Raw genomic sequence first — 27,921 nt, 5'->3', positions numbered from 1 at the left:
GAGGGATGGTAAAGGAGAGATTAATTAGCCAAGCTGCAAGGTTCAGTGTTAGAAGCTGAAGGTGCAGAATCTGGTTCTCCTGCTGAGACAGCAGGGAAGGAGTCTGAGGCAGATGCCATGGAGATAACCGTGACACACTGTGCATGAGGGGGTACCAGTGTTGGTGCAGCCAGTCTGGAGCAATCAAAATCATCCTTGGTTTGTCCTGTTTGATTTTTAGAAGTACTTTGGAGAGCAGAGGCAGAGGGGGAAAGGCATAGACTGATAAGTATTTTCAGTGGAAGGACATAGCATCCACTTTCCAGGCTTGTTTGTGGGGAGTCATTGTGCAAAATTTGTCCAATTGGTAGTTCTGGGGAGAGGCAAACAGGTCTACATATCTGGGGTCCCCATTTGCTTGTCAACATGTTGAAAATCCTTGGTTCCAGTTTCCACTGGTGTGGGTCCATGAGGTTTCTGCTTAGTCCGTCTGCCAGTGTATTTAATTTTCCTTTCAGGAATTGAGCTGTAGGTGCACTTGGTAGCTCAAGGCTGTGTTCCACAATGCCATGGCTAGTCTGCAGAGGGGGTAAGAATGTGTACCCCCTGCTTGTTTATGTACCACATAACAGTGGTGTTGTCCGTCTTTACCATTAGTTGTCCTGGAAGAATGTGGTCCTTGAAGGCCGTCAGGGCATTCTGTACAGCTAACATTTCGTTGTGATTGATATGCAGGTGCATTTGACTTGGGTTCTATTTGCCCTGAATGCACTTCCCTGCCAGGTGAACCCCCCATGCATAGTCTGATGCGTCTGTTGCTAGGGTTTGGGCGGCAGGGGGTGGTGTGAAAGATAGTCCCTTGTTTTGGTGGCAGGCCTTTGCCCACCAAAGAAACTCTAGGTGTAGGCAAGGTATGACAGGAATCATTGTTTCTAGGGCTTGAGAATGTTGACACCATAGGCTTTTTAGATACCACTGTAGTTTCCTCATATGCAGTCTTGCATATGGAATTAGCAGAATGCAGGAGGCCATGAACCCTAAGGCTTGCAGTATTTGTCTTGCAGAGAGCAGGGTTTTTGTGGTCACTTGTTTGAAGTAGGTTGTAAAATGAATTTGTTTCTCTGGCGTGAGGTAAGCCATCTGGGAAGTTGTATTCAAGCATGCTCCCAGGAATATAATTTGTTGACAGGGTACCAGGTGTGATTTCTTTTTGTTTATGGTGTACCCCAGACAAGTTAGAATCCTTTGTACAAAGGCCAGATGATTCAAAAGTATGTCCTGGCTTTCTGCCTGAATTAGGCAATCGTCCAGGTATGGGTATATTTGAATATTTCTTTGCCTGCAAAATGCAATAACTGGAGCTAGGCACTTTGTGAATACCCTGGGCGCAGTAGATAAGCCAAAGGGCAGTGCAGAAAACTGATAGTGCATGTAGTCTGCTTTGAAGAGTAGGTATCTTCTGCAAGATTCCCTGATTGGGATGTGCAGGTATGCTTCTTTTAAATCTAGTGCTGCCAACCAGGCATCTTTGCCTAGCATAGGAAGTAATTGTTGAAGTGTCAGCATCTTGAATTTTGGAATCATCAAAAAGGTGTTTAGAGTAGACCGGTCCAGGATAGGACGCCATGAAATGTCTTTTCTGGGTACCAGGAAAAGTCTTGAGTAGAAACCTTGTCCCTTTTCCGCTTCTGGTACCAGTTGAATAGCTTCATGCTTAAGAGACAAAGTACTTGTTTTTGGGCCTCTGCCCGCTGATTTGGGGGTAGGTCCGGCCACCTGCTTGGTGTTGGCAACATGTGGAAGTGAAATTTGTATCCCTGGGACCTATATTTAAAACCCATTTGTCCTGGGTAATGAGTTCCCAATTCTGTGCATGAAGAGCAATCTTGCCCCCCCAAAAGGGCAGTAAGTTGATAAGTGCTTGGAAATTTTAAAAGGAAGTCATTGAGACAGTTTACCATACGGGGGAGTCTTATTCCCAGATTTGGAAGCGGAGGCCCCCCACTGCTTAGTCCTGTGTGTCCCCTGGGACAAACCAGGGGGTTTTGCTGTGTCTGGGTTTGGCTTGAGAAGATCTGGAAGGGGCTGGAAAGGACCAATTCTTAGAGGGCCATTGCCTACTAAATCTAGGAGGCTGAACTTGTAAAAAATCTTTAACAGTTTGCATAGATTTAGCTTTATCTTCCATCTTTTTAAGAACTTCCTCAACCTTGTTGCCAAACAGGCGGCCCTGATTTAAAGGAGCATCCAACAATTTAGCTTTAACATGATCAAGTAAAGATTGCTCTTTAAGCCAAGCATGCCTTCTGAGCACAGACTCAGTAGCAGCAGCCCTGCAAGAGGCCTCTAATGAATCAAAACCACATTGCAAATTATGTTTTCCAACTTGTTCAGCAGAATGCATTAAATCCTGTAATTTTTTATTTTCCACACAGTCAGGAATCAACATCATTTTCTGTTTAAGCAGTCCAATAACATGTTGCTGATACTTTAACATATGAAACTGGCAGTTTAAAGCCCTAATGGCCACGGTTGCAGAAGTGTAAACCTTCTTACCCCATCTATCCAGCACCCTGGAGTCTCCATCAGAAGGGGTAGGATTTTTAGCAGTAGAAGCCTTAATGCCCTTGGGCCCCTGTGTAATAGTCTCTGGATCTGCAATAGGATATTTAAAGAGGAACTTGTGGGACTCAGGGACCTGGTAGTATCCGTCAGGTTTTCTGGGAGCAGGAGGCAGGGAATCAGGGGCCAAACTAGATTCTGAAAAAGCATCATCAACAATGTCTAGTACAGGAGGAATAGCTAAAGGCCTATGCTGAGGTAGGAGAAGGAAATCCCTAAGCATCTTTTTTGAATCAGAAAAATCCTGGCTTTCCCAGTGGAAATGCTCGAGTATGTAAGGTTTCCCCAAAAGAAAAATCCTCAAGAGGGGAAGCAGAGGGAATGGAGTCCTCTGCATCAGAATCTTCATAAGTAGATAAGGGCAAATCCAGATCATCAGAAGAATCAGAAACAACAGAATCCTGATCAGAAGATTCATAATCAACTTCAGTCCTAGGCCTCTCTTAGAAGGGGGAGGTTGGCTTCCCCTGATTAGAGTTATAAGATCTTCAGCCATTCTTATCATTTGTTTTTTAGGCATAGAGGCCTAAGCATGTGGCCTGGGCGGCGTCTTTTTTAGGCATGGATCAAGATTTAGGCCTAAGTAAAGAAGGAGGCGTCGGTTTAAAATGCAAGTCCGTAGGCCTGAATATACCCTCCGAAGCCGGTGCCTGCACAGCGGCTCCGGACCCATCCAAGGAAGAGACATCCGCGGGTTCCATAGTTGAAGCAGCTCACGGCATACCGGACTCCGAATGGGTCTCAGTAGAGGCCTGCGAATCAGAAGTAGCGGGTATCAGGGGCTGTGAAAGCGCCTCACTGAGTACCGGCAAACTGGCGACTGGCTTCGGAGAAGCGTCAGCAGTTTTGGACCTCGGCGGCCTGTCTCTGTCTTTATCTTTGCATTTTTTCGGAATCCCAGTAGTCGGATGGCGAACCGACGACATTTCTGGATAATTAAACCGAGAACCGAAATATTTAGAGGCGAAAATATACAGACGATGGATAGTGCGCTGATTAAATAAAGCACAAAACCGACAGCAAGGTACGTTGTGGTCAGGGCCTAGGCAAGGAATACAGTATGAATGAAAATCTTTATGAGATATTTGCTTTCCACAAATAATGCAATTATTAACTTTTACTGACATTGGTAAGGAGCAAGAAAAAGTTTCCCCAACGGGGTACTTAGCTTTAGTTGAAGACTTCGGTTCTGAAATTCGAAAATTTCAGGAGTCGGCTGACCAGCACTTGCGAACTGCTTCTGTTTCGGGCACCGCACGACAAGAAAGACTAATGTAATGGCATCGGCTGCATGTTTTATACCCCTGATGACCTGACGTCATGGAAGAAGGGACAGCAACCGACGCAGGACCCAAGACTTTGTTAATCAGGCCGACTAAGGGCTACCTGCAAGCAGATAACCCAAATGTAATGACTGCAACAGTGAAACACGAAGAACATCTAGTTTAACATAGCGAGATTACAGCAACGGAGCTCTTCTGTTCTCTGTTGCTGCCTAACACAAAAAGTAAAGACTTATACTAATGGAAAAAGTCCGGGCAACTGGACCTTTTTCCATTACTATAAGTCAGATTTACAACGGGTACGGTGACCAATCAGCGTGCACGTTTTGGAATATTGAGGGGGTCACTGTATAATTTCCTATACCCAGGCCAAGGCTAAATTAGGTCCAACCAAGGATTAAGTGCCTCTAACCTAGTTAAATTAAAAAAAATGAAAAGCTCTCTGATTTTTAAAATCACCAACACTATTAACTGATAATGGGTAAGCAACAGCACTTTATGAGACTTTAGTCAATATTGGGGGGGGGGGCAAAATGGCAACTGTAGCTAACATGGGTGTTATGTTACAGTGAAATGTACACACAAACTGAGAATAAAAAAGAAATAAACAGCAAGAAATCCAAAACAGGAGAATTGCAGTAGTCAACGGTATCAAATAACCAAGCTTCACCGTGTAGACAATTTATTTAAAGCGCTTTTTGTCTGCACTGTGTGCAGACTTCTTCAGAAATACAGGAAACATTAAAACCCTTGGTAAATACAATTAGGGTGATGTAATCAACCAATCGTAAAAGACAAATAATTAAAGAGGTTATGTAACATTGTTGCACACAGTAATTAAACTAAAGCAGTATTCAAGCATTAATACAAGCCCTTCCAAAAATTCAGTATCTTAATATTAAAAATACTAATAATGAAGACTTAAAAAGTAAACAGTAAATAATGAAAACTAAAAACTAATATTAATAAAACATGTGTGTATAATACATTAAAGATGTGCCAAGGTTGTTAGTATTAAAGTAGTATTCATATTGCCTTGACATCATCTTCTTAAACTCATTAATTTAAGAACACTGCTTATTGAGCACGACTCATTCAGACCTGGAAAAGTATAGGCATTAAGTCTTATTTGCCAGGTTAGTTCCAATTCTTCTAGCAGTAAGGGTGTAGGTGCACCCCTTCTGTCATTGTTTACTTGGTCAATTGCTAAGAATTTGAAGCCGTGGTTTGTATATTTAGAAATGTGTTTGGCAAGTGCATTGTCCAATTTATTCTTAGTTGTTGCATATCGGTGTTCGTAAATTCGTTCACGGAGTTTACGCTCCGTTTTTCCAACATAAAACGCAGGGCATTTTTGACACACTGCCAGGTACACAACCATTTTGGAGTTGCAATTAAATCTGTGTCTTACCTTACAATGAAAATTCTGTATTGTAACTCTATTGGTCTCTGTAATATGTCTGCAATAATTGCAGTTTTGGCATTTGTACATACCAACAGTTCTCGTTGGATTAAAGGCGGGTTGTTCTAGCAGTGACTTCGGGGTAGTCTCCCACCTTGGTACCAAGAGTGGGGTTGCTTTTAAGTAACGCCCAGTTTTTCTTCATACTTTCTATGCATTGATAACCAAGTGTATTAAACATTAAAATGAGCTTCGGACCTGAGTATTTAAACTTGTCCGTGTAGCATATCATGTGTCCTTCTGGTGCTATCTTTGTATTGGTGCCCTGATCCAACTGGGGGTGTTTTATAGTCAATAAAGGTTTATATGTTCCGTTCAATCTTTTTTCCGTAACTTCTCTAACTAGTTAATCGAGACGTTTTATGGGGTACCCTCTATAATGTGAACATACTCTTCAGTAGTTCACACTCATTGTTAAAGTCGTCATCCTGGCTCTCTATACGTGCTGCTCTGACAAGTTGGCCTTTAATCACCGATCGTTTCTGGTGACTTGGGTGACAACTTGTATAGTGCAGAAAGGAATTCGAGTATGTAGTTTTCCTATGGATGTTGGCTACAAAATTACCCACTTCACTATTTTTTGACAATAAAATGTCTAAGCATGCTATTGCTGTATTGCTATATAAGGAAGTGAAGCTTAGGAAATGAGTGGAGTTGTTGAATTTATCCAACATCATGTTACTAGTTGTAACATCCCCTTTCACCAGAATAAAGATGTCATCCAAGTAACGCGTATAGAACACAATATGGTCCATTAACTCAGGATTCTTAAATACGTACTTGGTTTCCCAGTACGCCATGACTGCATTAGCTATGCTAGCCCCACAAGGGGAGCCCATGGCAATACCAACTTTTTGCAGATAGAAATTCTCACCAAACATAAAAAAGTTGTTGTACAAGATTATTTCAAGTAGTTCAATGACCACAGAAATTTCAATTTTCGTAGCTCCAGTTTTCTTAAGCACTAAAGTAACCCATTCGATACCAGTATCGTGAGGTATACACATATACAGATCCTTCACGTCAACCATGAGGAAATTGTTACTGGTATTGAATTCTAACTTGTCAATTTTCTCAAGGAATGACCATGAGTCTTTGCAAATTTGAGTTTCAAGTACAAGGTACTTTTGAAAAATGGAGACAACAAACTCAGCACATGGATAGGTAGGGGAACCCCGACCATCTACTAAAGGTCTCACTGGAGGGTTAACTATACTCTTATGGATTTTTGGTATACCAAAGAGGTAAGGAAACCTATGGTAGGTGATGGTCATGTAGTTGAAAATTTTTTGTTCAATCCTACCTTCAATGAACATATCCTCTATGCTGTTTTTTATGGATGTATATGCTCTATTTACCTCAGAGAGTGAGCTAAGCAAGTATGAGGGACTATCTAAAAGTTTGGACATGCGTTCATAGTAATCTGTGTTATCAAAGATTACCAACCCTCCGCCTTTGTCAGGCTTGCAAACGCGTATGTCCTGCGCTCTAATATAATCTAGATGTTCACGTTCAATACTACTGATATGATCATTCCTCTTAGACTTAGAAGTGTGTTTAAAGCCCTGCCTGATGTCTAACTCGCACATTTGCTCAAAAATCTGAACTAATGGGTGCAAGGGAGGGTTGTATGTACTCACAATTCTAAATGGGTCAGTTCCTATTCCATCTGAATTGGCACCCATCATTAAATTGAAATTCAATTTGCGTGAAAATATCTTGACATCAATTATAGTCTTAACTGTGTCAGGTTTCTGTCCAGAGACGTATGTATAGCCTTTTTACAGAAAATCAACAGTGTCCGTAGAGATGACAACAGGAGAAAAGTTATACAGTTTAAAGTCACCTGTAGAATTAATGATGATATCAGGTTTGATTTCCTCCCTTACAGTTACACCGTTGTCTACTCTAGTGTCGACGGAAAAGCTGTCTTACAGCTCCACTTCAACAAACTCTAAGTTGTTGTTGACAGAGTGAAGGTTATTGTCGACAGGGTAAAAATTGTTATTAACAGAATAGATGTTAACATCAACCAGTCTGGAACAATCAACAGGATTATCAAGACCACTGTAACTAAAAAGTCACTGTTGGTTAAGTCAAGGCAATATGAATACTACTTTAATACTAACAACCTTGGGACACCTTTAATGTATTATACACACATGTTTTATTAATATTATTTTTTAGTTTTTAGTTTCCATTATTTACAGTTTACTTTTTAAGTCTTCATTATTAGTATTTTTAATATTAAGATACTGAATTTATGGAAGGGCTTGCATTAATGCTTGAATACTGTTTTAGTTTAATTACTGTGTGCAACAGTGTTACATAACCTTTTTAATTAATTGTCTTTCACGATTGGTTGATTACATCACCCTAATTGTATTTTAACAAGGGTTTTAATGTTTCTTGTATTTCTGAAGAAGTCTGCACACAGTGCAGACGAAAAGCGCATTAAATAAATTGTTTACACGGTGAAGCTTGGTTATTTGATACAGTTGACTACTGCAATTCTCCTGTTTTAAATTTACACACAAAACTTGATGGAACTGTTGGGGGTGGGAGGCTTAACAGACAATCTACGAACTGTAGCACTCAGTCATCTAGTTGCCAGGGTCTTATGTGCTACATTACGAAAAAAAATGCTGAAACTGAACACTAATCTCAGTATCACTTGCGTGAGAAGCTGAACCAAGGGAATTCTGTCCCGGATTAAGTAGCTTGTTTAAAGGTCTTTAGAATGAAGACTGGCAACACAATTGCGCGATACAGGTCTTTTTTACTGAAAGATATTTAGCCTAATCACATTTATAGGCTTCCTGAAACTTGAAGGGGTCTGCTTTTAGTTTGGAACACCTAGAGACAGACCAGAGATGATCCTGTATCAGGTGTCACAGTCTTGCTTAGACTGTGATCTTGGGCAAGGTTTCAAGTCTAATACATTTTTTTTGTATACAATGTTCTAGGCATCCAAAAACAATTACCTGAAATAATGTATATTTATCATGACAAGCGGTTTAGTATGTTCTAATTTACAAGTTAGCATTAAAGTTCTTCACATTCTGGAGTAGCAACACCTTTGCAGACTTTAGATTTCTGTACCTCACCAGGCAATAAATGTCAGTAAGTTGTCACGGATACAAATAATCTGACACTGCTTGGTGCAGGTGTAAACATACAGTGGAATGTGTGCTCAACTGTTTGGTGCATGTGTGAATACATGATCCAGTAAGCACTCAGGGCCAGATGATATGTCTTCTTTTGGCTGTCACATTTATCAACTGAGTGAGAACAAACAGCAGCAAAGACTGAGGGCTACAATCACTCGGTGAGGGCTCCCAATCAACATTCAGATCATCCATAAAGATAAGATTTGTATTCACACAGAATACAAGCCAGCAAAGGGCCTCCGGTGTAAATGGTTCACATGCTTCTTGGGGGAGCACACAAACAAGCTGAGGAGAGGTTCTCCAGATTATTACCTTCTACCAGGATGACTTTTCTCTCTGGGGAATACAAAACCCATTTCTGGCAGTAAGCAGGTGAGTTCTCATAAAACAGCATGTCAACATCTCCTGCATCTTTACATTTTCAAAATTAATGCAGGATATTATACCTACATTTATGGCTTCTGAGTTTTGGATCATACCTTTTAGATATGTTTAAGAAACTGATAAAATATATGGCTGGTATGGACTAATGCATCAATGGATCAAATGATATTTGTTCCTGATTTACTCCTGACACTAATATATACATGGTTGAGTTGCAAATGTCTCTAACAAACATTTCTGAAGCTAGCATTGAAGACGGTTATGCCTCTAGTGAAGTGGTCTTCGCTGGTACAATAGTTTGGCAATGCAATTTTGTATTTTGCATTTATTAAAAATGTACACTATTTATTTATCTTATGCTGCTGTGTTTTACACTCCTGTAAAGTTCTTAAGCTTATCTACTTCAAAAAACTGCACCTGACTACAGCACTTTTCGTCATGAAGTTCAGGTCACACAAACAGAAGGGGTTCTTTCAAGTTGGCCAGAGATGCAACCCTCATTTAAGAGACTTTTGACTGGTGGTAGGTGCTGCTGAGCCAGAATATTGTCTTTTCATTAAGTCATAATGGGAAGAAATAACAGACAAACGCACCTTTTCTACAGAATAAATGAGTCTTAAATTGTACAGATGCCAGAGATATTAAAGGATAATCTGTAAGCTGATATACTGTGATAATGCTGGGTACCACTCCACTGTAATGGAGACCCCTCTCACTTGGGGGAGCAGGCCTGAACAGTAGGGTTTCCCCAGCACCTCAATCACTTCTGTAACTTACCATCAGATCAGAGCATGTAAAGTAGAAGCTCAGACCAGAAAAGGAGTTGAATGCTGCCCCACCAACTGAGGACCCCTTTGGCCAAAACTGGCAGAGTTTTCCACAATGCCAAATATCTGATACTCAAAAACACCATCATTGACATCAGTCTTGGAGAGACAATAATTATTTTTATTTATTCCTTCCTTGAATTAAGCTACTTGTCACTGAATGACAGAAAAGGGTGTATAAGACTCCACTCCCACAGGAGGGAGAGAACATGTACTGAAAACTCCCCTACACCTTGCTAGACTGTACAGAATATGGGGAGAATTGCATTTGTCTGATAGCAAACAGACCAATATCTTGACTATTTCACAACATCTGTTCTAGACATGGCTTCAGAATGTGCAACTCAAGGAATCGAGAAACAGCTTGCACAATTCACCAACATGTTCACGTCCCCTGGAATGTGACCAGGGTATAAAGAGGATTAGTCCAGATAAAAGTCACTTTAGCTAACAGACCTAAGAGACTCGCTATCTCTGATACGCTCCCTGTGGGATGAATAAAGACACCTTGTTGAAGGTTCCAGTAGTTTATTCAGTTAAGCAGGTAGATGGACGATGAATATAATGCATTAGAACAAGATTAAACAGGTCAGTTATTTAACTGCAGATACAGACACTGGTGTGTGTGTGTGTGTGTGTGTGGGGGGGGGGGATCCATGGGAGCTTATTGGAGGCAAATCCGGGAGATGGGGGGGGGGGGAAGGAGCCAATCCCAAAGCTAACAGGTTACTCCCTTATTTGAATATTCCTGAAAAACCCATGAGGGTTAGCCAGCTCAGCAGCCTGTGGAACCTCATTCTTAGTTAAAAGGTTTCATTTTTATTAACTTCTAACAAACAAAACTTGACAACACACTATGAGCTCCAACTATAGAACTGTATTTTAAGAAAACACTTTAGCCTGAGCTTCAGCAGGTCCATCTAACAGACTGGTTTAGGCTTTGATCACTGAAAATGCTTACCAGTTTGTTTTGTGACAATGTAAAATGAGAGGCTGTGCCCATTTCTACGAGGCTCATTATCTTCTGACATATAATATGAAATGCAAATATTCTCTTATATAACAAAAGAGGTTTACAGTGCCTGCTTATGAGAGGCTCATACCCATGATTAATGACCAGTCCCCATTCTTCTTCCTCCTGATGAAGACAGACCTTTTTATATGCAGGGGAGGTAGTCACTTAAAGCTACATTGGGTGGTTCCCATTTCTGAACAGTACATGCATCCAGTGAAATAGCATACAGTTGAAAACAAGACACAGTGCTCATCTTTTTACATGGCTCATGAATGTGCACAAATAAAAGGAAAAAAGTAAGTAAAATTTGAGATCTCAGAACCTTTTCAGTAGGCTTTCTGTGGCCATGGAATAAAAATCCACCAAGTGGTGAACTGCAGAGTATACAAAAACTTTCAATAAACATAAGAATCTCAGATCTTCTTTGAGCACAGCCAAATTGTGCCTGTGGTATAAGAATATAGCAGTGTGGATTGGTGCCTTGGAACAACAATTTTCATTGTACTGCAAATTATAGACATTTTGTTAAATGCAGGCCCAGTGGCTTCAGTATCTATACCTGGTTGCTGTGGGGTAGCTGCAATGAAAGGTGGAATGCTCTTAGTCCCAGAGCATGGTTTTATGGTACTCCTGTCTGGGGTCTTCACTGTCAAGCTTCTGAGTCTAGGAGTTACTGAGGACTCTTCTGTTCAGATTCCTCCTCTCTTCAGGTTCCAGGTGGTAAAGTTAGTGCAAAGAGGCCTCTTTTGTATACTCTGCAGTTCACCACTTGGTGGACTTTTATTCCATTGGCACAGAAAGCCTACACAAAAGGTTCTGAGGTCTCAAAGCTGTAGCTCATAGTGTGTTGCCATGTTTTGTTTGTTAGAAGTTAAAAATAAAAATAAAACATTTAACTAAGAATTAGGTTCTACAGGCTGCTGAGCTGGTTAACCCTCATGGGTTTTTCAGGAATATTCAAATAAGAGACTAACCTCCAAGCTTTGAGACTGGCTCCTTGTTTTCCCATCTCCCAAATTTTCCTCCAATCAGCTCCCATAGACTCCACCACCACTGTCTGTACCTGCATTTAAACAACTGACCTGTTGAATATAATGTCACAGAACAAGAACACTCGTCCATCTACCTGCTTAACTGAATAAACTACTGGAAACTTCAACAAGGTGTCTTTATTCCTCCCACAGGGAGGGTATCAGACAGAGAGACTCCTAGATCTGCTAGCTAAAGTGACTTTATCTGGACCAATCATTTATACTCTTGTTTCTTGCTAGTCCTGTCACCCTCTGGGTCACAGATGGGACACCAGACTTCACTTGAGTCCTCTGGATTAGCTGTTTTCTGGAATATGAACAGGTGAGAGTGGTACTTCAGTCTATGGCCTGCAACAACAACTGCATAGTCTCTTTATAACTCCTTCCTGTTTATGCCAACATAATTTCCTGTTGTCAATGATAATGGACATCCTCACTGTTATTTTATTTCTGTTTTTTACCTTCATTGTACAATAATGTTATTTTTCCTTTGACAAATGACCTGGGCCATGCCTGAGAAAGGTCCGTTGACAATCCCACTTACACAGTTAACAAATGAGTAAACTAAATAAACTGGTTAAAGGATCAAACCAGAATGAGCTCAGAATACAGCTTTACCTCCAAAGTTTTTATGACTACAAGAGCTTCCTGATATTCCAGTTCGCTGATATCAAGTCTGATCTGAAACAAGCCCTTAGTCTTGAACCTTGCTGATGTCCAGAGACATTCCTCATTCCACCAGTGAAGCATCCAAACCATGAAGTGGGTTTGGCTGAAAGGAATGGATGACCTACCTGGTATGTCAGTGAAAACAGATCACTATGCCAGGGCCTGGAGATACGGGTCAGTTGCCCACCAGGGCCTGGTGATATGGTTCTGTCTCCCTCTGGCACCAACAGAAGACCCAGGAGTGTATGATGGCCCTACGGTGCATGACATATCACAGCCCACTGCCACAATCATGTCGTCAGTGTGAGAATGGCAGCATGAAGATCATGGCTGCCATCAAGCGCAGAAACAGCAGTGGGACCCAGGCCTGGAATGTTCACTGCACTGCCTCCCAGTGTGCCAGGAGCATGACCTCCTTGGCTCTCTCTGCCAGCAATAGTAACCAGAACCTTTTTTATGCAAGCGTAATCTTACAAACAGCAACAGTAACTAATAACTTTTTTTTACAAAAGTATAACCCTTCTGAAGTGGGATCAACCATGCTTCCTACCAACTTGTGATTATTCCCGGAGACTATAAGTTTCTGAGTATCTCTTTCACAGACTCTCCCCAAAAATGTCTCAAAACAACTACAAGCAGCCAGTTCAAGTAGGGGAAACACATGGAGAATTTTATTCTCTAAGGCTTCAACCATCAAGACTAAGACTTTAGAAAATACTTTGGGCCCTAAAGAAAGTGTAAATGATAATGGGGATGGGAGGATGGCATAATGGTTAAGCTGCTCACTTTACAGGAACAAGATGCAGGGTTTGATTCTCACAGAGGGTAATTGGCCAGGCTTAAAGTGGCCCACAAGGGCAGTTAGACTAGTATTAATCTATGAACCTATAACATTTTGTTCTGAAGGTGATGACCAGTCAACAGCAAACTAAAGGAAACTTCTGTGAAGGCAAGTGCCAGCACTGAAACACAGACACCTGAGCATGGACACCTGAGAGGAAGATGTGCTGAATTACGAGTGACAAAAAGAACAAACCCAATGGTTGACATAACGGGCCTGAAATTTAAACCGGATGTTGACCCATCAAGGACAATCTTCTAAGAAGCTGAAGTAGTAAGGCTGTATTTTAGCAGATAAACTTAAAATAATTACAGGTACAAGCATTCAAATGCGATCAGAACCCCAATTAAGACAGTTCTTCAAAAGGCACACAACAATGAGCACAAACTACATAATGGTGCCAGTGAGAATGCAGTCAGGCAATAGTTATATTATCTAATCCCATGCTGCAAAAATACTCACATAATCTCATCCATTTATAGTTTGGACTAACTAAACACCTACTACTGTTTTCCACTTACTTTTTAATTATGTGTGTAACGTACTTTGAGTGCTGGTGAAACATAAAAGAGTGATAATACAGATATATATATATATATATATATACATACACACACACAAACACAAAGCACTGCACTAAAATAAGATAATTTTAGATTTAATATTCCTAACAGGTGTATTATTCTTTACTGCTTAAAATCAAATGCAGTGCCTATTTATATGAAAAGGATTTGGAATACCTCTGCAATTTGTATGTACACAACAGGAATGCACACATTTGGTGAAGAGGAATAAACACACACTTGGGGTCAGAAGGTGACATGAAAAGATCTGCATTCTAAGCACCATTAACAAAGAGCACAGCTGGGTTTAGGCATCTCAAAAAAGACAGTTTGGTTCCAAAATGCTAAGAACAAACCTCAAACTTGTTTGCTGTATTACAAATGCTACGAAGAACACATCTCAAATGTATTAGCTGTATTACAAATACTACTAAACGAATCTCAGACTTGTAAGCTGTATTACAAATGCTACGAAGAACCCATCTCAAACGTATTAGCTGTATTACAAATACTACTAAACGAATCTCAGACTTGTAAGCTGTATTACAAATGCTACGAAGAACCCATCTCAAACGTATTAGCTGTATTACAAATACTACTAAACAAATCTCAGACTTGTAAGCTGCATTACAAATGCTACGAAGAACCCATCTCAAACGTATTAGCTGTATTACAAATACTACTAAACGAATCTCAGACTTGTAAGCTGGATTACAAATGCTACGAAGAACACATTTCAAATGTATTAGCTGTATTACAAATACTACTCAACGAATCTCAGACTTGTAAACTGTATTACAAATGCTACGAAGAATGCATCGCAAATGCTATGAAGAACCCATCTCAAACGTATTAGCTGTATTACAAATACTACTAAACGAATCTCAGACTTGTAAGCTGTATTACAAATGCTACGAAGAACACATCTCAAACGTATTAGCTGTATTACAAATACTACTAAACGAATCTCAGACTTGTAAACTGTATTACAAATGCTACGAACACATCTCAAATGCTACGAAGAACATCTCAAACGTATTAGCTGTATTACAAATACTACTGAACGAATCTCACACTTGTAAGCTGTATTACAAATGCTACGAAGAACCCATCTCAAACGTATTAGCTGTATTACAAATACTACTAAACAAATCTCAGACTTGTAAGCTGTATTACAAATGCTACGAATAACCCATCTCAAACGTATTAGCTGTATTACAAATACTACTAAACGAATCTCAGACTTGTAAGCTGTATTACAAATGCTACGAAGAACACATCTCAAACGTATTAGCTGTATTACAAATACTACTCAACGAATCTCAGACTTGTAAACTGTATTACAAATGCTACGAAGAATGCATCGCAAATGCTACGAAGAACCCATCTCAAACGTATTAGCTGTATTACAAATACTACTAAACGAATCTCAGACTTGTAAGCTGCTATCTTCTATGCTTGCTATACACAGGCAGATTTTGTCTGTTTTAAGTTTAAATCAGATTCACAAATGCCCAAGTGCTGTGAATTCTAGACATGATTATAAAAAAATTCTGACAAAGTTTTTCTGAGATTGTGTGTCTACCTGGATAGATGGCTTGTTTAAATGCCCCAGATTTGAGGTAGTCTGTCGTGGTTCATGTCCCAAGACCATCATATTGGCATTGATAAGCCTAAAAGCATCAATAACAACCTGTGAAAACAAGAAAAGTATGTCAACTTTTTTTTTTTTTTTTAAAGAACAGAGAGGAGTAAAACTCGCGAACATCTCACATCTGGCTTTTGCTTTTTTTCAGGTAAAGTTAATAAAAAACAAACAGAAGGAATTTCCTGCTGATTGTGTATCAGCATACCACTGTCCAACTTATAATGTAAGATGACATTAATTAAACACAGTTCTAATGTGGCTTCAGTGAGTTTATAAGGATTGTCTGCAGTTTCATTGAAAATACCTTTGTCACAGTTTGTAATAACAGTTATAGCCCCACCCCCACACACTTAATGACACAGATTTTTACACTCTGCTATACTTAAAAAGATTTGTTTACTATCTAAATATATTATGCTCCTCAGAAGTAACAGTCTAAGCACATGACTGAAAGTGAGCTCAGGCTAGGGGACATGTCTAAAGCCCAGCCCTGTCACATCAGTGAAATGCTTTCAAAACATGAAATGACAACAAAATTATATCCAGCATGGAACTTGCCCCTTATATTCCTCTCCAGTCAGATGTTTTTGATTTTCCTGACTAACTAAGGGCCTGTGCCTTGTCTGATGGATTAAGATGCCTCCATCAGTGTCTCAATCAAGACTAGTACATAGCGGAAGGAGAGCAAAGCCAAGGTCATCTTCAGTTTTGTAATATTAACAGAATATTTAAGTAACTTATGAGGGTATTACATCAAGTATTACTTCTAATGGGACAAAAACATGCATTATGAGCACCCTTTTAGTGAAGTTTCTGTCATGTACGTATTTTAACGCATGTTCAACCCATTAAACCTGTTCTTGACACCTCGTTGAAAACAAACAGGACAAAAAAAATCTGCATTAATCCACAAGGATAACCTGTTTTGCAGCAATTTAGACAATATTTTTAGCATTGGATTTCCAGTGTCAAAGTAGATCAACCTCCTTGAATAATAAAGAACACCAGCAATCCACTGAGAATGGTCGGGGCACTCATGATGGTCATTAAATTCCCGATTCATTTAGCTCCCTGAGATGTAAAAGTACAGCACACGCTTCCCCAGAGAATCTAGCTTCAGTTTTTCCAGAAATAAACAGGCTGCATTTGTTTTGTGTACAAAAAGGTTTTCAAATATACATATGCACATTAATAATGAACTATCTTAATATGAAAGGTAAAACAATCGCTGTTAAGCCACACAAGTCAGTACTTTGTCTCAGTTTAAAAAAGGAAACACACACCTTATTTCTGTCTTGTTTAGATGGTTATTGTTCCATCTGAGAAATATACATTTATTAAACTATATGTTCACATGCAATATTTTTATACTACCTTTCAGCCTGAAAAGCAATATTTTTTTGTTTTTTTTAAATAATGCAACAGACAACAGAAGGTACACCTGCTTCCAGGTTCTCTCATAAAGAAATTAATAAGTGCAGATTCATCTCTCAGTGACAGATTAATGAAATTTGAAGCCTTTGGTCCAATAGAGAGAGACATCATCTGGTCATGAAAATCTTCCTTTGCAATAAGGCAATGTCAAAGATGACAAGTCACCTTTGGAATCCATTTACATAAAAAAATATCTGTTTGCAAAAGGGCTGATGAAACAATACAATGACATTTATGGAATTCACATATATGAAAACAGACTGCAAGTTACTGAAGAGAATCCAGGGCAGGATAACTGGTAAGATACAAGAAAACACTTAAAGGCAGGTGCAAAGACTTCCACACATTCATAGGTTCACAGGTATATACACTAGGCTAACAAGCACCAAGGCCTTTAAAAGCCTAGCAGTGCAATCCATATCAACTGTGTTCCTATGTATCATGGGCGTGTATTAGGAGGGGGTAAGTTAGTTAAGAAGTTTCTAGATGTTATGGGGGGGTGTTAGCTTGGGCACTACTGTCTGCCTCTATCAGACATGTGGGGGGCAGACACAGGGTGACTGTGATTTCCTATCCACTGGTCAAGGTTACAATTAAACAGAGTTAGGGATCGTCTGTCCTTCATATGGATGGGGAGCTTGATGCACAGCAAGGGGATCATCTGGGGCACATACCTGTCTCACTTACATGTCTTATTTGTGTCACAAGCAAAATTTAAATCCTTGGATTTAGTGGTTCCGATGCTGTTCAATTTGTGGATGTGCAAAAGGTTCATCAGAGCTGCATCCAATGATGCCCTGTATGTCAGGCGTAGACTGCCTCTCAGTAACCTGTAGGAGACAGAGTATAGAGATAGGGCTTTAAGATATCTGTATAGGAAGGACACTGTGCGTTTACACCCAGGATTCTCCTAGTAAGGAACATTTGTGGGCATTCAAACTATTGCATATGTCTGGTCAGTTATATGATGGGGGAGGGCATTATACTCAATGCTGGGTCTGATAAGAGCAAAATAAAGTGTCACTATGACTTCCTTGGACATAGATGCCATGCCCTTACTTATAAGTTAGGCGACATAGAATGATTTTTCTTTCTACCTTGAAAACATGTTGATCAAATCCAGATTACTGTCTATATGATCCCAGACCCCGGACTACCAGGTCAACTCTTAGGGGTGTCTTATCGATGGAGTTATTAGCTTGGGTGGCAGTATTACCAAAAGGCACTATTATGTACTTACTGGAGTTGAGTTTTAGTCCATGACTTTGGCACCAGTCATTTGTCTGTGTTAAACCTTCTTGTCAGATGTCTGTGTCATGGGGGAGGACTCTATAACAGCTCCCAATTTGCAGTCATCTGAAAACCTGGTCAGCCAAAGGCCATTGACATTAGTCTTTACCTCAGAAAAGCAGATGCCACATAGGAGCAGTCCCAGCATGGAGCCTTGAGGTACCCTGCTGGTGAATGGTTTCTAAGTGGAGGCGGTATCACCATTCCTGACTTCCTGTGTCCTATCTGTGAGCCAGCTGGTAATCCAGCGAGTTATGTAGGGGTTTATGCCCGGTTCAATATGTTTGTCAACTACACTTGAGTGGGATACTGTAATCAAAGCCAGGTCCAGGTAAGTGGTATGCATCATTTTCCCCTTATCCATCGCCTTGGTGACCTTCTCAAAGAAGTCCATTAGGTTTAGTAGGTATGACCTTCCCTTGACAAAGCCTAATTGGGTTGGGTCCACTGTCTGAAGGTCGCTTATGTCTTTGTTGATCATTTCCATGATAATTCATTCCATGGCTTTGTATACAAGACTACTCAGGCAAACAAGTCTGTAGTTTCCAGGGTCAGTTGATGGTCCACTTTTGTGAAGTGGAATAACAGTTACAGTCCTCCATTCTTATAGTACAAAGCCTGTTTGAGGATATAATTGAAAAATGACTCAAGTGATCCTGATAGGTCATGTTTCAAGCTATTTAGGAGGCATCCCATGATACTGTCTGAGCCCACTGATGCTGTGTTTTTGTCCTTAGGAAGCACCTCCAAAACCTGCTCACTACTAATGGTTGGAGGGAGGGGTTATGCTAGTAAATATTTCATGGGGGGAGGACTGCATGCCTAGGCTTATAAAAGCCCTGGTGGTCATTAGCCTCGTATATACCGATGAACCTATGAATGTCTTTGCACCTCCCTTTCAGTGTGAAGTTTGAGCTGAATTTGTCAGTCAGCAGATTCACAACATCAACCTGCTCAGTAAAGGTGGCACTATTAACCACAAATTTGTTAGACTGATGTGTGCTACCTTTGAGGTTACAGACATAGCTGAAGAAGGCTTTGCAGTTGACTTTAGCCTGTGAGGCTATCTTGACCTTGTAATTGGTCTTGCTGGACTTAATTATTCATCTTAGTTTTCTGTTTAGTTTAACTAGAGAGCTCCTATCATGGTGGAGGTTGCTCTTTCGGATTTTAGCTATGACTTTTTTCATTTTGTTATACACCTTAATGAGGTTAGGATTCCACCAGTGTGGCTTGTTTTTAGAGTTTGTTTTGGGCTTAGTTCTTGTAGATACAGCAGTCTCTGTACAGTCATTTACATGGTTGTACAGTGTTCTTTGTGAAGAAATTCCATATAGACTGCTGTGAATTCTGGGAGGGGCACTACATTTTGACAAATTATTGTTTAATAGGATGTAGTTTGCGCTAGAATAGTTTATACCTGTTACAAGGATTGCTGGGGTTACAGAGTTGATTTTTATTTCAAAGGAAACAGCTTTGTGGTCCAACCTCACCAGTGAGGATGCGACAATGGGGAGACTTGCCTTTATGCATTTTATGGGAATAAAAAGTATAAAACAAGAAGGTTAACACTTAATCAAGGAAGGAGGGTTCACAACGAGGATCCAGCATAAAGCTAACAGGACAGATGATTTTAAGAAGGAAATAAGGTGGAATATTTTCACCAAATCGCTGATGCATAGCAAGGAATTTAATTTTTATTTTATTTGATTCAGTCAATTAACCAAGTAAATGAGCAGAATGGTGCCTTAGAGGTCAATAGCTCTGAAGTCCGAGGTTCAATCATGTTATCAATGTCTGCCTGGGTTTTCCCTGGGCATTTCAGCTTACCTCCACCTCCCAAAATCATCCTGGTCAACAGGTTATACTAAATTGACCACACAGATTTTGTACTCACCCTTCCCATTGTGGAAAAAGGCTGTGACAGAAAAAGGTTGAAAAATGACCAATTCACCTAACAGCTAAATAAGCAAATAGATTGGGGCAGATTTCTTTTTATATGCAACATGGGCCCCACAGGCCAACATGCTGCAAGAATACAGCTATCAGAGAAGTTAAGTATTTAAGCAACTCACTACAAGGCCTACCTTCACAGGATAGTAGCCCGCTATATGTCAACTTTCATGCCCAGGAGGACTATGGAAGATTTCTAAATGTGCTTAATGAATCACCCATAAATAAACAGATTCCATTCTGAAGACTGACTCAATGGAAAGCCAAACTTCATATGGTTAAAAACATAGGATAGAACTTTCGAAATATCTGATGGCATACAAAAAAATCTATGTTTTTGCAGGTGTGAAGTCCCCCTGCATCCCCCACACCCCCTGCATATCCTATATTCCAACTCCAAGATTGCACTACAGTGGTGAATAGGGTAAATCCCCCTATCTCCACTGTACATCATCTCCATTCAAAAGCTCTGAAACTTCTAAACGTTGATCATATGCAGTTTAACTTTCTGTTGAGTTGATCTTCTGAATGGGACCCAAATAAAACTAGAACTTCAATGGCTGACTTTAACCATTCACCTACTTAACAGAGCACCTATACCACCACTATGGTTGCGCATGCAAAACATTCCTAAACTTGGTAGATAACTCTTTTGTACAAATAGTTAAACAGGCCAATAGAGGTCAAAGTCTTTTGAATCTTCTTGTGATTAACATCAAACCAACTTGCACTATTCCTATATTATCCTCAATTATGGTCAGATCTGATCACAAATCAGTAATCTTCTGCTTTAGGGCACTGAAACCCACCACTCCAAACTCAGATGAATTCAAAAGCTCAGGAAAGGCAAACCTATTAAAACTACTTTATAAGCTCCCAGAATTAAACTGTAATATTTCCAGCCTCTATCTAGCCTGATTGTCAATTATTACAATGATACATCTAATAAATAGCATAAACCAAGTGGTTTCAATCAAAACTAAATATAGGGTTGAATATAAAAAAAATAATCCAGCTTGGCACAATGCCAGTATTAATCTGGTCTCCGAAGGTTTGTGTTCAACAGTGCCCCTGGAGAAACTATGCTCTTCACTGAGGTGAGGTTGGACAGACCCAGGTCTCTGAAGCTAGTCAGGCTAACGTTTAAAGCCTTGTGCAACACTTTCAGGATGTATGTTTGAATAAGACAGTGATCCAGTTATGAGTAAATGTGAACGATCTCTGCCCTGCAAAAAGCTATTAGTGCAGCCAGACATTTCGTGATGACCCTGGGTGTAGCAGACAAACCAAGGGCAAGGAAGTGAACAGGTGATGTTCACACTTGCTGCAAACTGCAGCAAAATTTTTTGTGGTCTTCAGCAATAGTAATATGGAGGCAAGTATCTGAGATACAGAATGACAAGGAAAACTTGCAGGGGGACCAGAGTAAGGCTGCTTTGAAAAGTCAGCATTTGAATTCTGGTGTGTAAGAGATCTGTTTAGATAAGATGTAGAAAGGGCCACCAGAAACTTTGGAGGTGTACCAAGCATAGCCTACTGGGAAAAAGCCCTAGGACATACTGCAAGACATTTTTGTCTTTCTCAGCTTGTCTGAGAATGAGTGAGGATCACACAGGATGCTGCTAAAGACACAAAGTCTATCTTATCCTTCCCTGCTGCCACCATTACTATCACCAGAGCAATGGATTTAGAAAATATAAAGATAGACGAAGGATTAAAATGTCAGCCTCTGCCAACTACCAGCAGCTGAACACTATAGAAGCAAAGTACAGTTTTGTACCTACCATAAATGTACATGTTCGAGTGTACACACTGCTGCAGTCATTACACCTGGGTTATCCTGCCGTCAGGCGGTCCCTCAGTCGGCCAGAGTTCCAAAGTCTTGGTCCAGCGTCGGTTGCTATCGCCTCTTCCCTGACGTCAGTGTGCCAGGGGTATACAAGATGCAGCCGACGCCATTTTCTTCAGTTTTTCTTGCCCCAGATGTCAGGTGCCCCCAAATAGGTAGGCAATGTAAATTGCTAATAAAACCTACATAACAAAAGCAATCAAAAACTTTCAGTTACCAACAAATACTCCCCATAGGTAGCAAAGGGTAGAAGGCCTAGGTAAGTACCAGCAAGGAAGAGGGGAAGGAGGAAGGGTAACCTAGACTGCAGCAGTGTATACACTTGAACATCTACATTTATGGTAGGTACAAAACTGTACTATGTTCATTGTGTTACACTGCTGCAGTCATTACACTTGGGTAGAATCCCAAAGCTGAGGTAGGGTGGCTGGTTCTATAAGGCATTAGGAGTGGCTATAAGGCCCTGCAGTGGCAAAGCCAGCTCTGGATTTAGAATAAAGAGGCAGATGGTAATGCTTGGTGAAGGTATGTACAGAACTCCAAGTTGCTGCTTCCAAAATGTCCTTGGTAGGTACTCCTCTGAGGTAGGCAGTTGAAGTGGCTGTTGCCCTGGTGGAATGAGACCTAATGCTGTTAGGTACAGTTTTCCCATGGTGTGTACAGCAGAAACGTATACAGTGGCCTATCCATTTTGAAATGGTCTGTTTTGAAATGGCTTTTCCCTGTGCTCCTGCAGTATATGCTACAAACAATTGCTCAGTTTTCCTGAAAGCTTTTGTTTTGTCCAAGTAGAAGTGTAACTGCCTGTGTATGCCCAAGGAATGCAGAAGTCTCTCCCCTTTATTCTGTGGTTTTGGACAAAAAGTTGGCAAGTGAATAGTTTGGTTTAGAGCCACACTTGATACCACCTTTGGCATAAAAGTAGGGTTTGTTCTTAAAGACACCCTGTCTTGGTGGAAAATGACGAAAGGTTCCACTGCCATTAGTGCCTGTAATTCTGAAACTCTTTGTGCTGAGGTTATTGCCAGGAGCAGATCAGTTTTCTAAGAGACATATTTTAAGTCTGCTGAGTTAGCTGGCTCAAAAGGAAGTAAAGTTTTCCAAGACGAAGTTGAGGTCCCAAGTTGGAGTTGGTGCTCTACGGGGTGGTCTTATGTTTTTAGCCCCTCTGAGGTACTGTTTTAGCAAAGGATTAGAAAAAATTGGTGGGTCCGTGTTGTAATGAGCAGAGATGGCAGAGGCGTGAATCTTAATGGATGAAAAGGAGAGGCCTTTGTCCAGCATCTCAGTTAAGTATTGTAGTATCTGAGGAATATTTGGGACAAGAGGGCCAAGGCTGCGAGCCTGGTTCCAGGCACAGAATCTCTTCTATTTATCCGAATAGGCTTTCCTGGTGCTAGGCCTTCTGGCCTCCAGAATGACATCCATAACAGCTTTGGAGAGAGGCATTGCTTGCTTGACTAAGGAATCTGCCATGCAGCCAGGTTTAAAGTCTTGAGCTGGCTGTGAAGAATCCGATTGTTTTGCTGAGTCAGATGTGGGATTTGAGGCAAAATCCATGGTGGACCTTGTGCTAAGTTCTTTAAGATTGGGTACCAGTGCTGGCGTGGCCAGTCTGGGGCAATCAGGATCATCTTTGGCTTTTCTTGTCTGGCTTTTAGGAGTACCTTTGAAAGGAGAGGTAGTGGTGGGAAAGCATAAACTTGTAGGTTTTTCTAGCTGAATGAGAAGGCATCCACTTTCCATGCTTGTGGGTGGTAAGTCCTTGTGCAGAATTTCTGTAGCTGGCAATTCATTGGGGATGCAAACAGATCTATGTCCGGGCTCCACCATTTTTGTGTTATTATTCTGAATATTTGTGGATGTAATTTCCACTCGTGCGGATCCATGATGTTTCTGCTTAAGTCGTCTGCCAGTGTGTTTCTCTCTCCTGGCAGGAATTGTGCTTGCAGATGAACTGGATAGGTTATAGCTGTGTTCCACGAGGTCATGGTTTGTCTGCAGAGGGGATATGAATGAGTGACCCCTTGCTTGTTTATGTACCACATAACTGTGGTGTTGTCTGTCTTTAGTGGAAGTTGTCCTGGATGCAGAAGGTCCTTGAAAGCTATAAGGGCATTTTGTACAGCTAGCATTTCTTTTTGATTGATGTGAAGATGCCTTTGTTCTGCGGGCCACTTGCCCTGAATACATTTTCCTGCCATGTGTGCTCCCCAGGCGTAATCCGAAGCATCTGTTGTCAGTGTTTGCCTGGCTGTGGGTTGAGTGAAAGGCTGTCCCTTGTTGAGGTGACAGGCTTGAGCCCACCATTGAAACTCCTGTTGAAGGCAAGGAATAAGTGGTATTACTGTTTCCAAACTGTGACAGTGTTGAGACCAGACACTCTTTAGGTACCATTGTAGTTTCCTCATATGCAGTCTGGCATATGGAATTAGTAGTATGCAAGATGCCATGTACCCCAAGGCCTGCAGAATTTTTCTTGCAGGGAGTTGGGTTTTTGTTGCCATCAATTGGAAATATTGAGTCAGTTGTCCTTGCTTGTCTGGCATGAGATAAGCCATCTGGGCCGTTGTATTTAAGCTGGCACCCAGGAATATTATCTCTTGTGAGGGCACTATTTTTGACTTATTTTCGTTTACTGTGTACCCTAGGCAAATTAGCAATCTTTTTACAAACGCCAGATGCTTTAGAAGAATGTCTTTGCTCTCTGCTTGAATAAGGCAGTTGTCCAAGTATGGGTAAATTTGAATTCCTTTTTGTCTGCAAAATGCAATTACTGGTGCCAGGCATTTTGTAAAGACCCTGGGCGCAGTAGATAAGCCAAAGGGCAGTGCAGAGAATTGGTAATGCATTGAACCAGCTAAGAATCTGAGGTATCTTCTGCAATTTTGTCTGATAGGGACATGCAGGTATGCCTCCTTGAGGTCCAAAGATACGAGCCAAGCTTTCTTGCCCAGCATGGGAAGAAGCTGCTGTAGTGTCAATATTTTGAACTTTGGAACATCCAGGTAAGTATTTAGAAAAGAAAGATCCAGAATGGGCCTCCAGGCTTTGTCCTTTCCGGGAACCAGAAAGAGTCTTGAGTAAAATCCTTGTTCTTGCTCCTGTGTTGGTACCTTTTGAATAGCTCTCATGTCCATGAGTGCTATAATTTGTCTTTGAGCCTCTGCCCATTGATTTGGTGGCAGATTTGGCATTCCTTTTAACCTTGGCAGAGTGTGAAAGTGGAACCTGTAACCTTGAGAAACAATATTGAAAACCCATTTGTCTTTGGTGATCATATGCCAATTCTGACAGAAAAGTGCCAGTTTTCCCCCCAAGGGGGCTGCCAAGAGAGAAGTGCTTGGTAGCTGTAGTGGGAAGTCATTGGGGCTGTTTTTTATAAGGTTGAGGCCTGTCTTTCCCTTCTTTCTGGGTTGAAGCACCCCATTGTCGAGGCCTGTAAGAACCTTGTGGTTGACCTCTGCCTCTTGGACGTTTGTATCTGCCCCTTTGAGGTCTGTCTGAAACTGGAAAGGACCAATTTTTTGTTGGCCAATTTCTGCTAAATCGAGGAGGCTGAACCTGTAAGAAATTCTTCACCGTTTGCATAGATTTTGCCTTATCCTCCATTTTCTTTAATACCTCTTCTGCCTTAACTCCAAATAAAACATCCTGCTGCAAAGGTGCATCCAATAATTTTGCTTTAACATGATCTGTTAAAGTCTGCTCTTTTAACCAAGCATGTCTTCTAATGACAGACCCTGTAACTGCTGCTCTACAGGAGGCCTCTAATGAATCAAAACCACATTGCAAAGTATGTTTTCCCACTTGTTCAGCTGCATGCAATAAATCCTGCATTTCCTTATAGTTAGGAAGATCTGAATTTGGAAGCATTTTTTGTTTCAACTGAGACATCAAAAATTGCTGCTATTTAAGCATGTGAAACTGGCAATTTAAGGCCCTCATTGCTAAAGCTACAGATGTATATACTTTCTTCCCCCATCTGTCTAATGCTCTGGAATCTCTGTCAGAGGGAACTGGATTTTTTGCTGTAGAGGCCTTTACCCCCTTGGGACCCTGGGAAATAGTTTCAGGGTCAGCAACAGGGCTTTTATAAAGAAATTTGTGAGAGTCAGGGACTCTGTAGTATCTGTCTGGCTTAACTGGAGCAGGAGGTAAAGAATCAGGATTTAAACTGGATTCAGAATACACATCATCCACAATATCCAACACTGGCAGAATAGCAAGGGGTCTGTGTTGAGGTAATAAAAGAAAATCTCTGAGTCTTTTCTTGGATTCTGAATAATCCTGGCCCTCCCAATGGAAGTGCTCCCTCATGGTATGTAAGGTTTCCCCAAAGGAGTAGTCCTCTGGTGGAGAGGCTGAAGGAATTGATTCCTCAGCATCAGAATCCTCATAAGGGGGTAAAGAGCATCCTTGGTCTGAGGATGAATCTGAAGAGATGGACACCTGGTCGGATTAGTCATAGTCTGCATCCTGTCTAGGCCTTTTATCAGGAGGAGTGTGGGACCCCCTCATCAGAGTAATTAAGTCTTCGGCCATTTTGAGCATCTGTTTCTTAGGCATGGAGGCCTGTCCTGGTGAATGCTGAAGTTGTTTCTTTGTTTTTAAAGGGGTTTTAGACTTAGCAGAACATTTAAAGGTTAACGGAGTAGGTCTGAAAACACCCTCTGAAGCTGCAGGTTATGTTGCTCCAGATCCCTCTGAAGGGTTAGTCTCGGTAGGCCGTAAACCTGGTGTATCCGAAGGCCCAGCCATCTCCACGTGGGAGTCAAAGGCGGCCTAAGGTTTCAAAGAAGTGGTCGCCAGGGTCTGCGAAGGCGCCTCGCTGAAAACCGGAGAACTGGCGACTGGCCGAGAAGAGGCTTTGTCATCAGTTTTGGGCCTCAGATGCCTGTCCTTGTCTCTGCACTTTTTGTGTATCCTGGTCGTCGATTGTTCTGACGGCATGGTGTAATTGAATTTTCTGCCAAAATAATGTCAGGCAAAATCAAACCGACGTTTAATAGTGCGCTTGTTAAACCTAGCACAAAACTGACAACCTGTGACATCGTGGTCTGGGCCTAGGCATGGGATACAATAAGAATGGAAATCCTTATGAGGTATTTGCTTCCCACAAGAAATACAATTAACTTTTACTGACATCGGTTTGAGGCAAGAAAAAGTTTCCCCAACGGGGTACTTAGCTTTGTAGAAGACTTCGGTTCTGGATTCTGAATGAAAATCTCAGGAGTCGGCCGACCGGCACTTGTGAACTGCTTTTGCTTCGGGCACCGTGCGGCAAGAAAGACTGAAGAAAATGGCGTCGGCTGCATCTTATATACCCCTGGAGCACTGACATCAGGGAAGAGAAGACAGCAACCGATGCTGGACCAAGACTTTGGAACTCTGGCCGACTGAGGGACTGCCTGACGGCAGGATAACCCAAGTGTAATGACTGCAACAGTGTAACACGATGAACATCCTCTGTTAGTTCAGCCTCAACTTGTTGGGGTCTATAATGGTGTTAAGCCTTCGATCTCAGAGTCTACTGACCCTCCTATGGCAGCAATAACACGTCTCTGAAGCTGTACTATTTTGAAACTCCAAAGTTTTTTTCTGTAGTAATACAAAAGGGAGAATCTCTTGTTACTGGGAGTTGGGCTGATCTTCCAGTCTCCCTTGCAGCGAACCCTGAGTTTTGGCTCACACAGCCACAGTGTCATCCATGTTTGTGACCATCAAAAGTGCTACCAGGTGACCAAGTGGAAGAATACATCAAGCAGGGCTCTTAGGTACTCAGTTAAGATTGAGATACACAGTGGACTTATAGCAAGGGGAATCGTAAATGCAAAGGTGTAGGGAGGAGGTTTGATCTTCTCAACAGACAAGGCATGAATCACAAAGAAGTGGCCGTTA

At 41.1% G+C, this 27,921-nt stretch overlaps 1 protein-coding gene across 1 annotated transcript in view; it reads right to left on the bottom strand.

Moving 5' to 3' along the window:
* PSMD14 (proteasome 26S subunit, non-ATPase 14) overlaps positions 1-27,921 on the bottom strand; it is a gene marked incomplete at its 5' end in the record, with an annotated part of 1,148,793 nt that overhangs the window by 345,261 nt on the left and 775,611 nt on the right. Inside the window, 1 exon segment of the mRNA XM_044074781.1 lies at positions 15,432-15,539. Within this exon segment, the coding sequence (XP_043930716.1) occupies positions 15,432-15,539 (108 nt within the window).

The sequence above is a fragment of the Protopterus annectens genome, chromosome 6.part0 (assembly GCF_019279795.1).
Source record: "Protopterus annectens isolate FY-2018-M chromosome 6.part0, PAN1.0, whole genome shotgun sequence".
Classification (NCBI taxonomy): Eukaryota; Metazoa; Chordata; order Ceratodontiformes; family Protopteridae; genus Protopterus; species Protopterus annectens.
The sequence above is the reverse complement of the archived record's forward strand: the minus strand, read 5'-3'. Positions and strand labels throughout refer to the sequence as shown.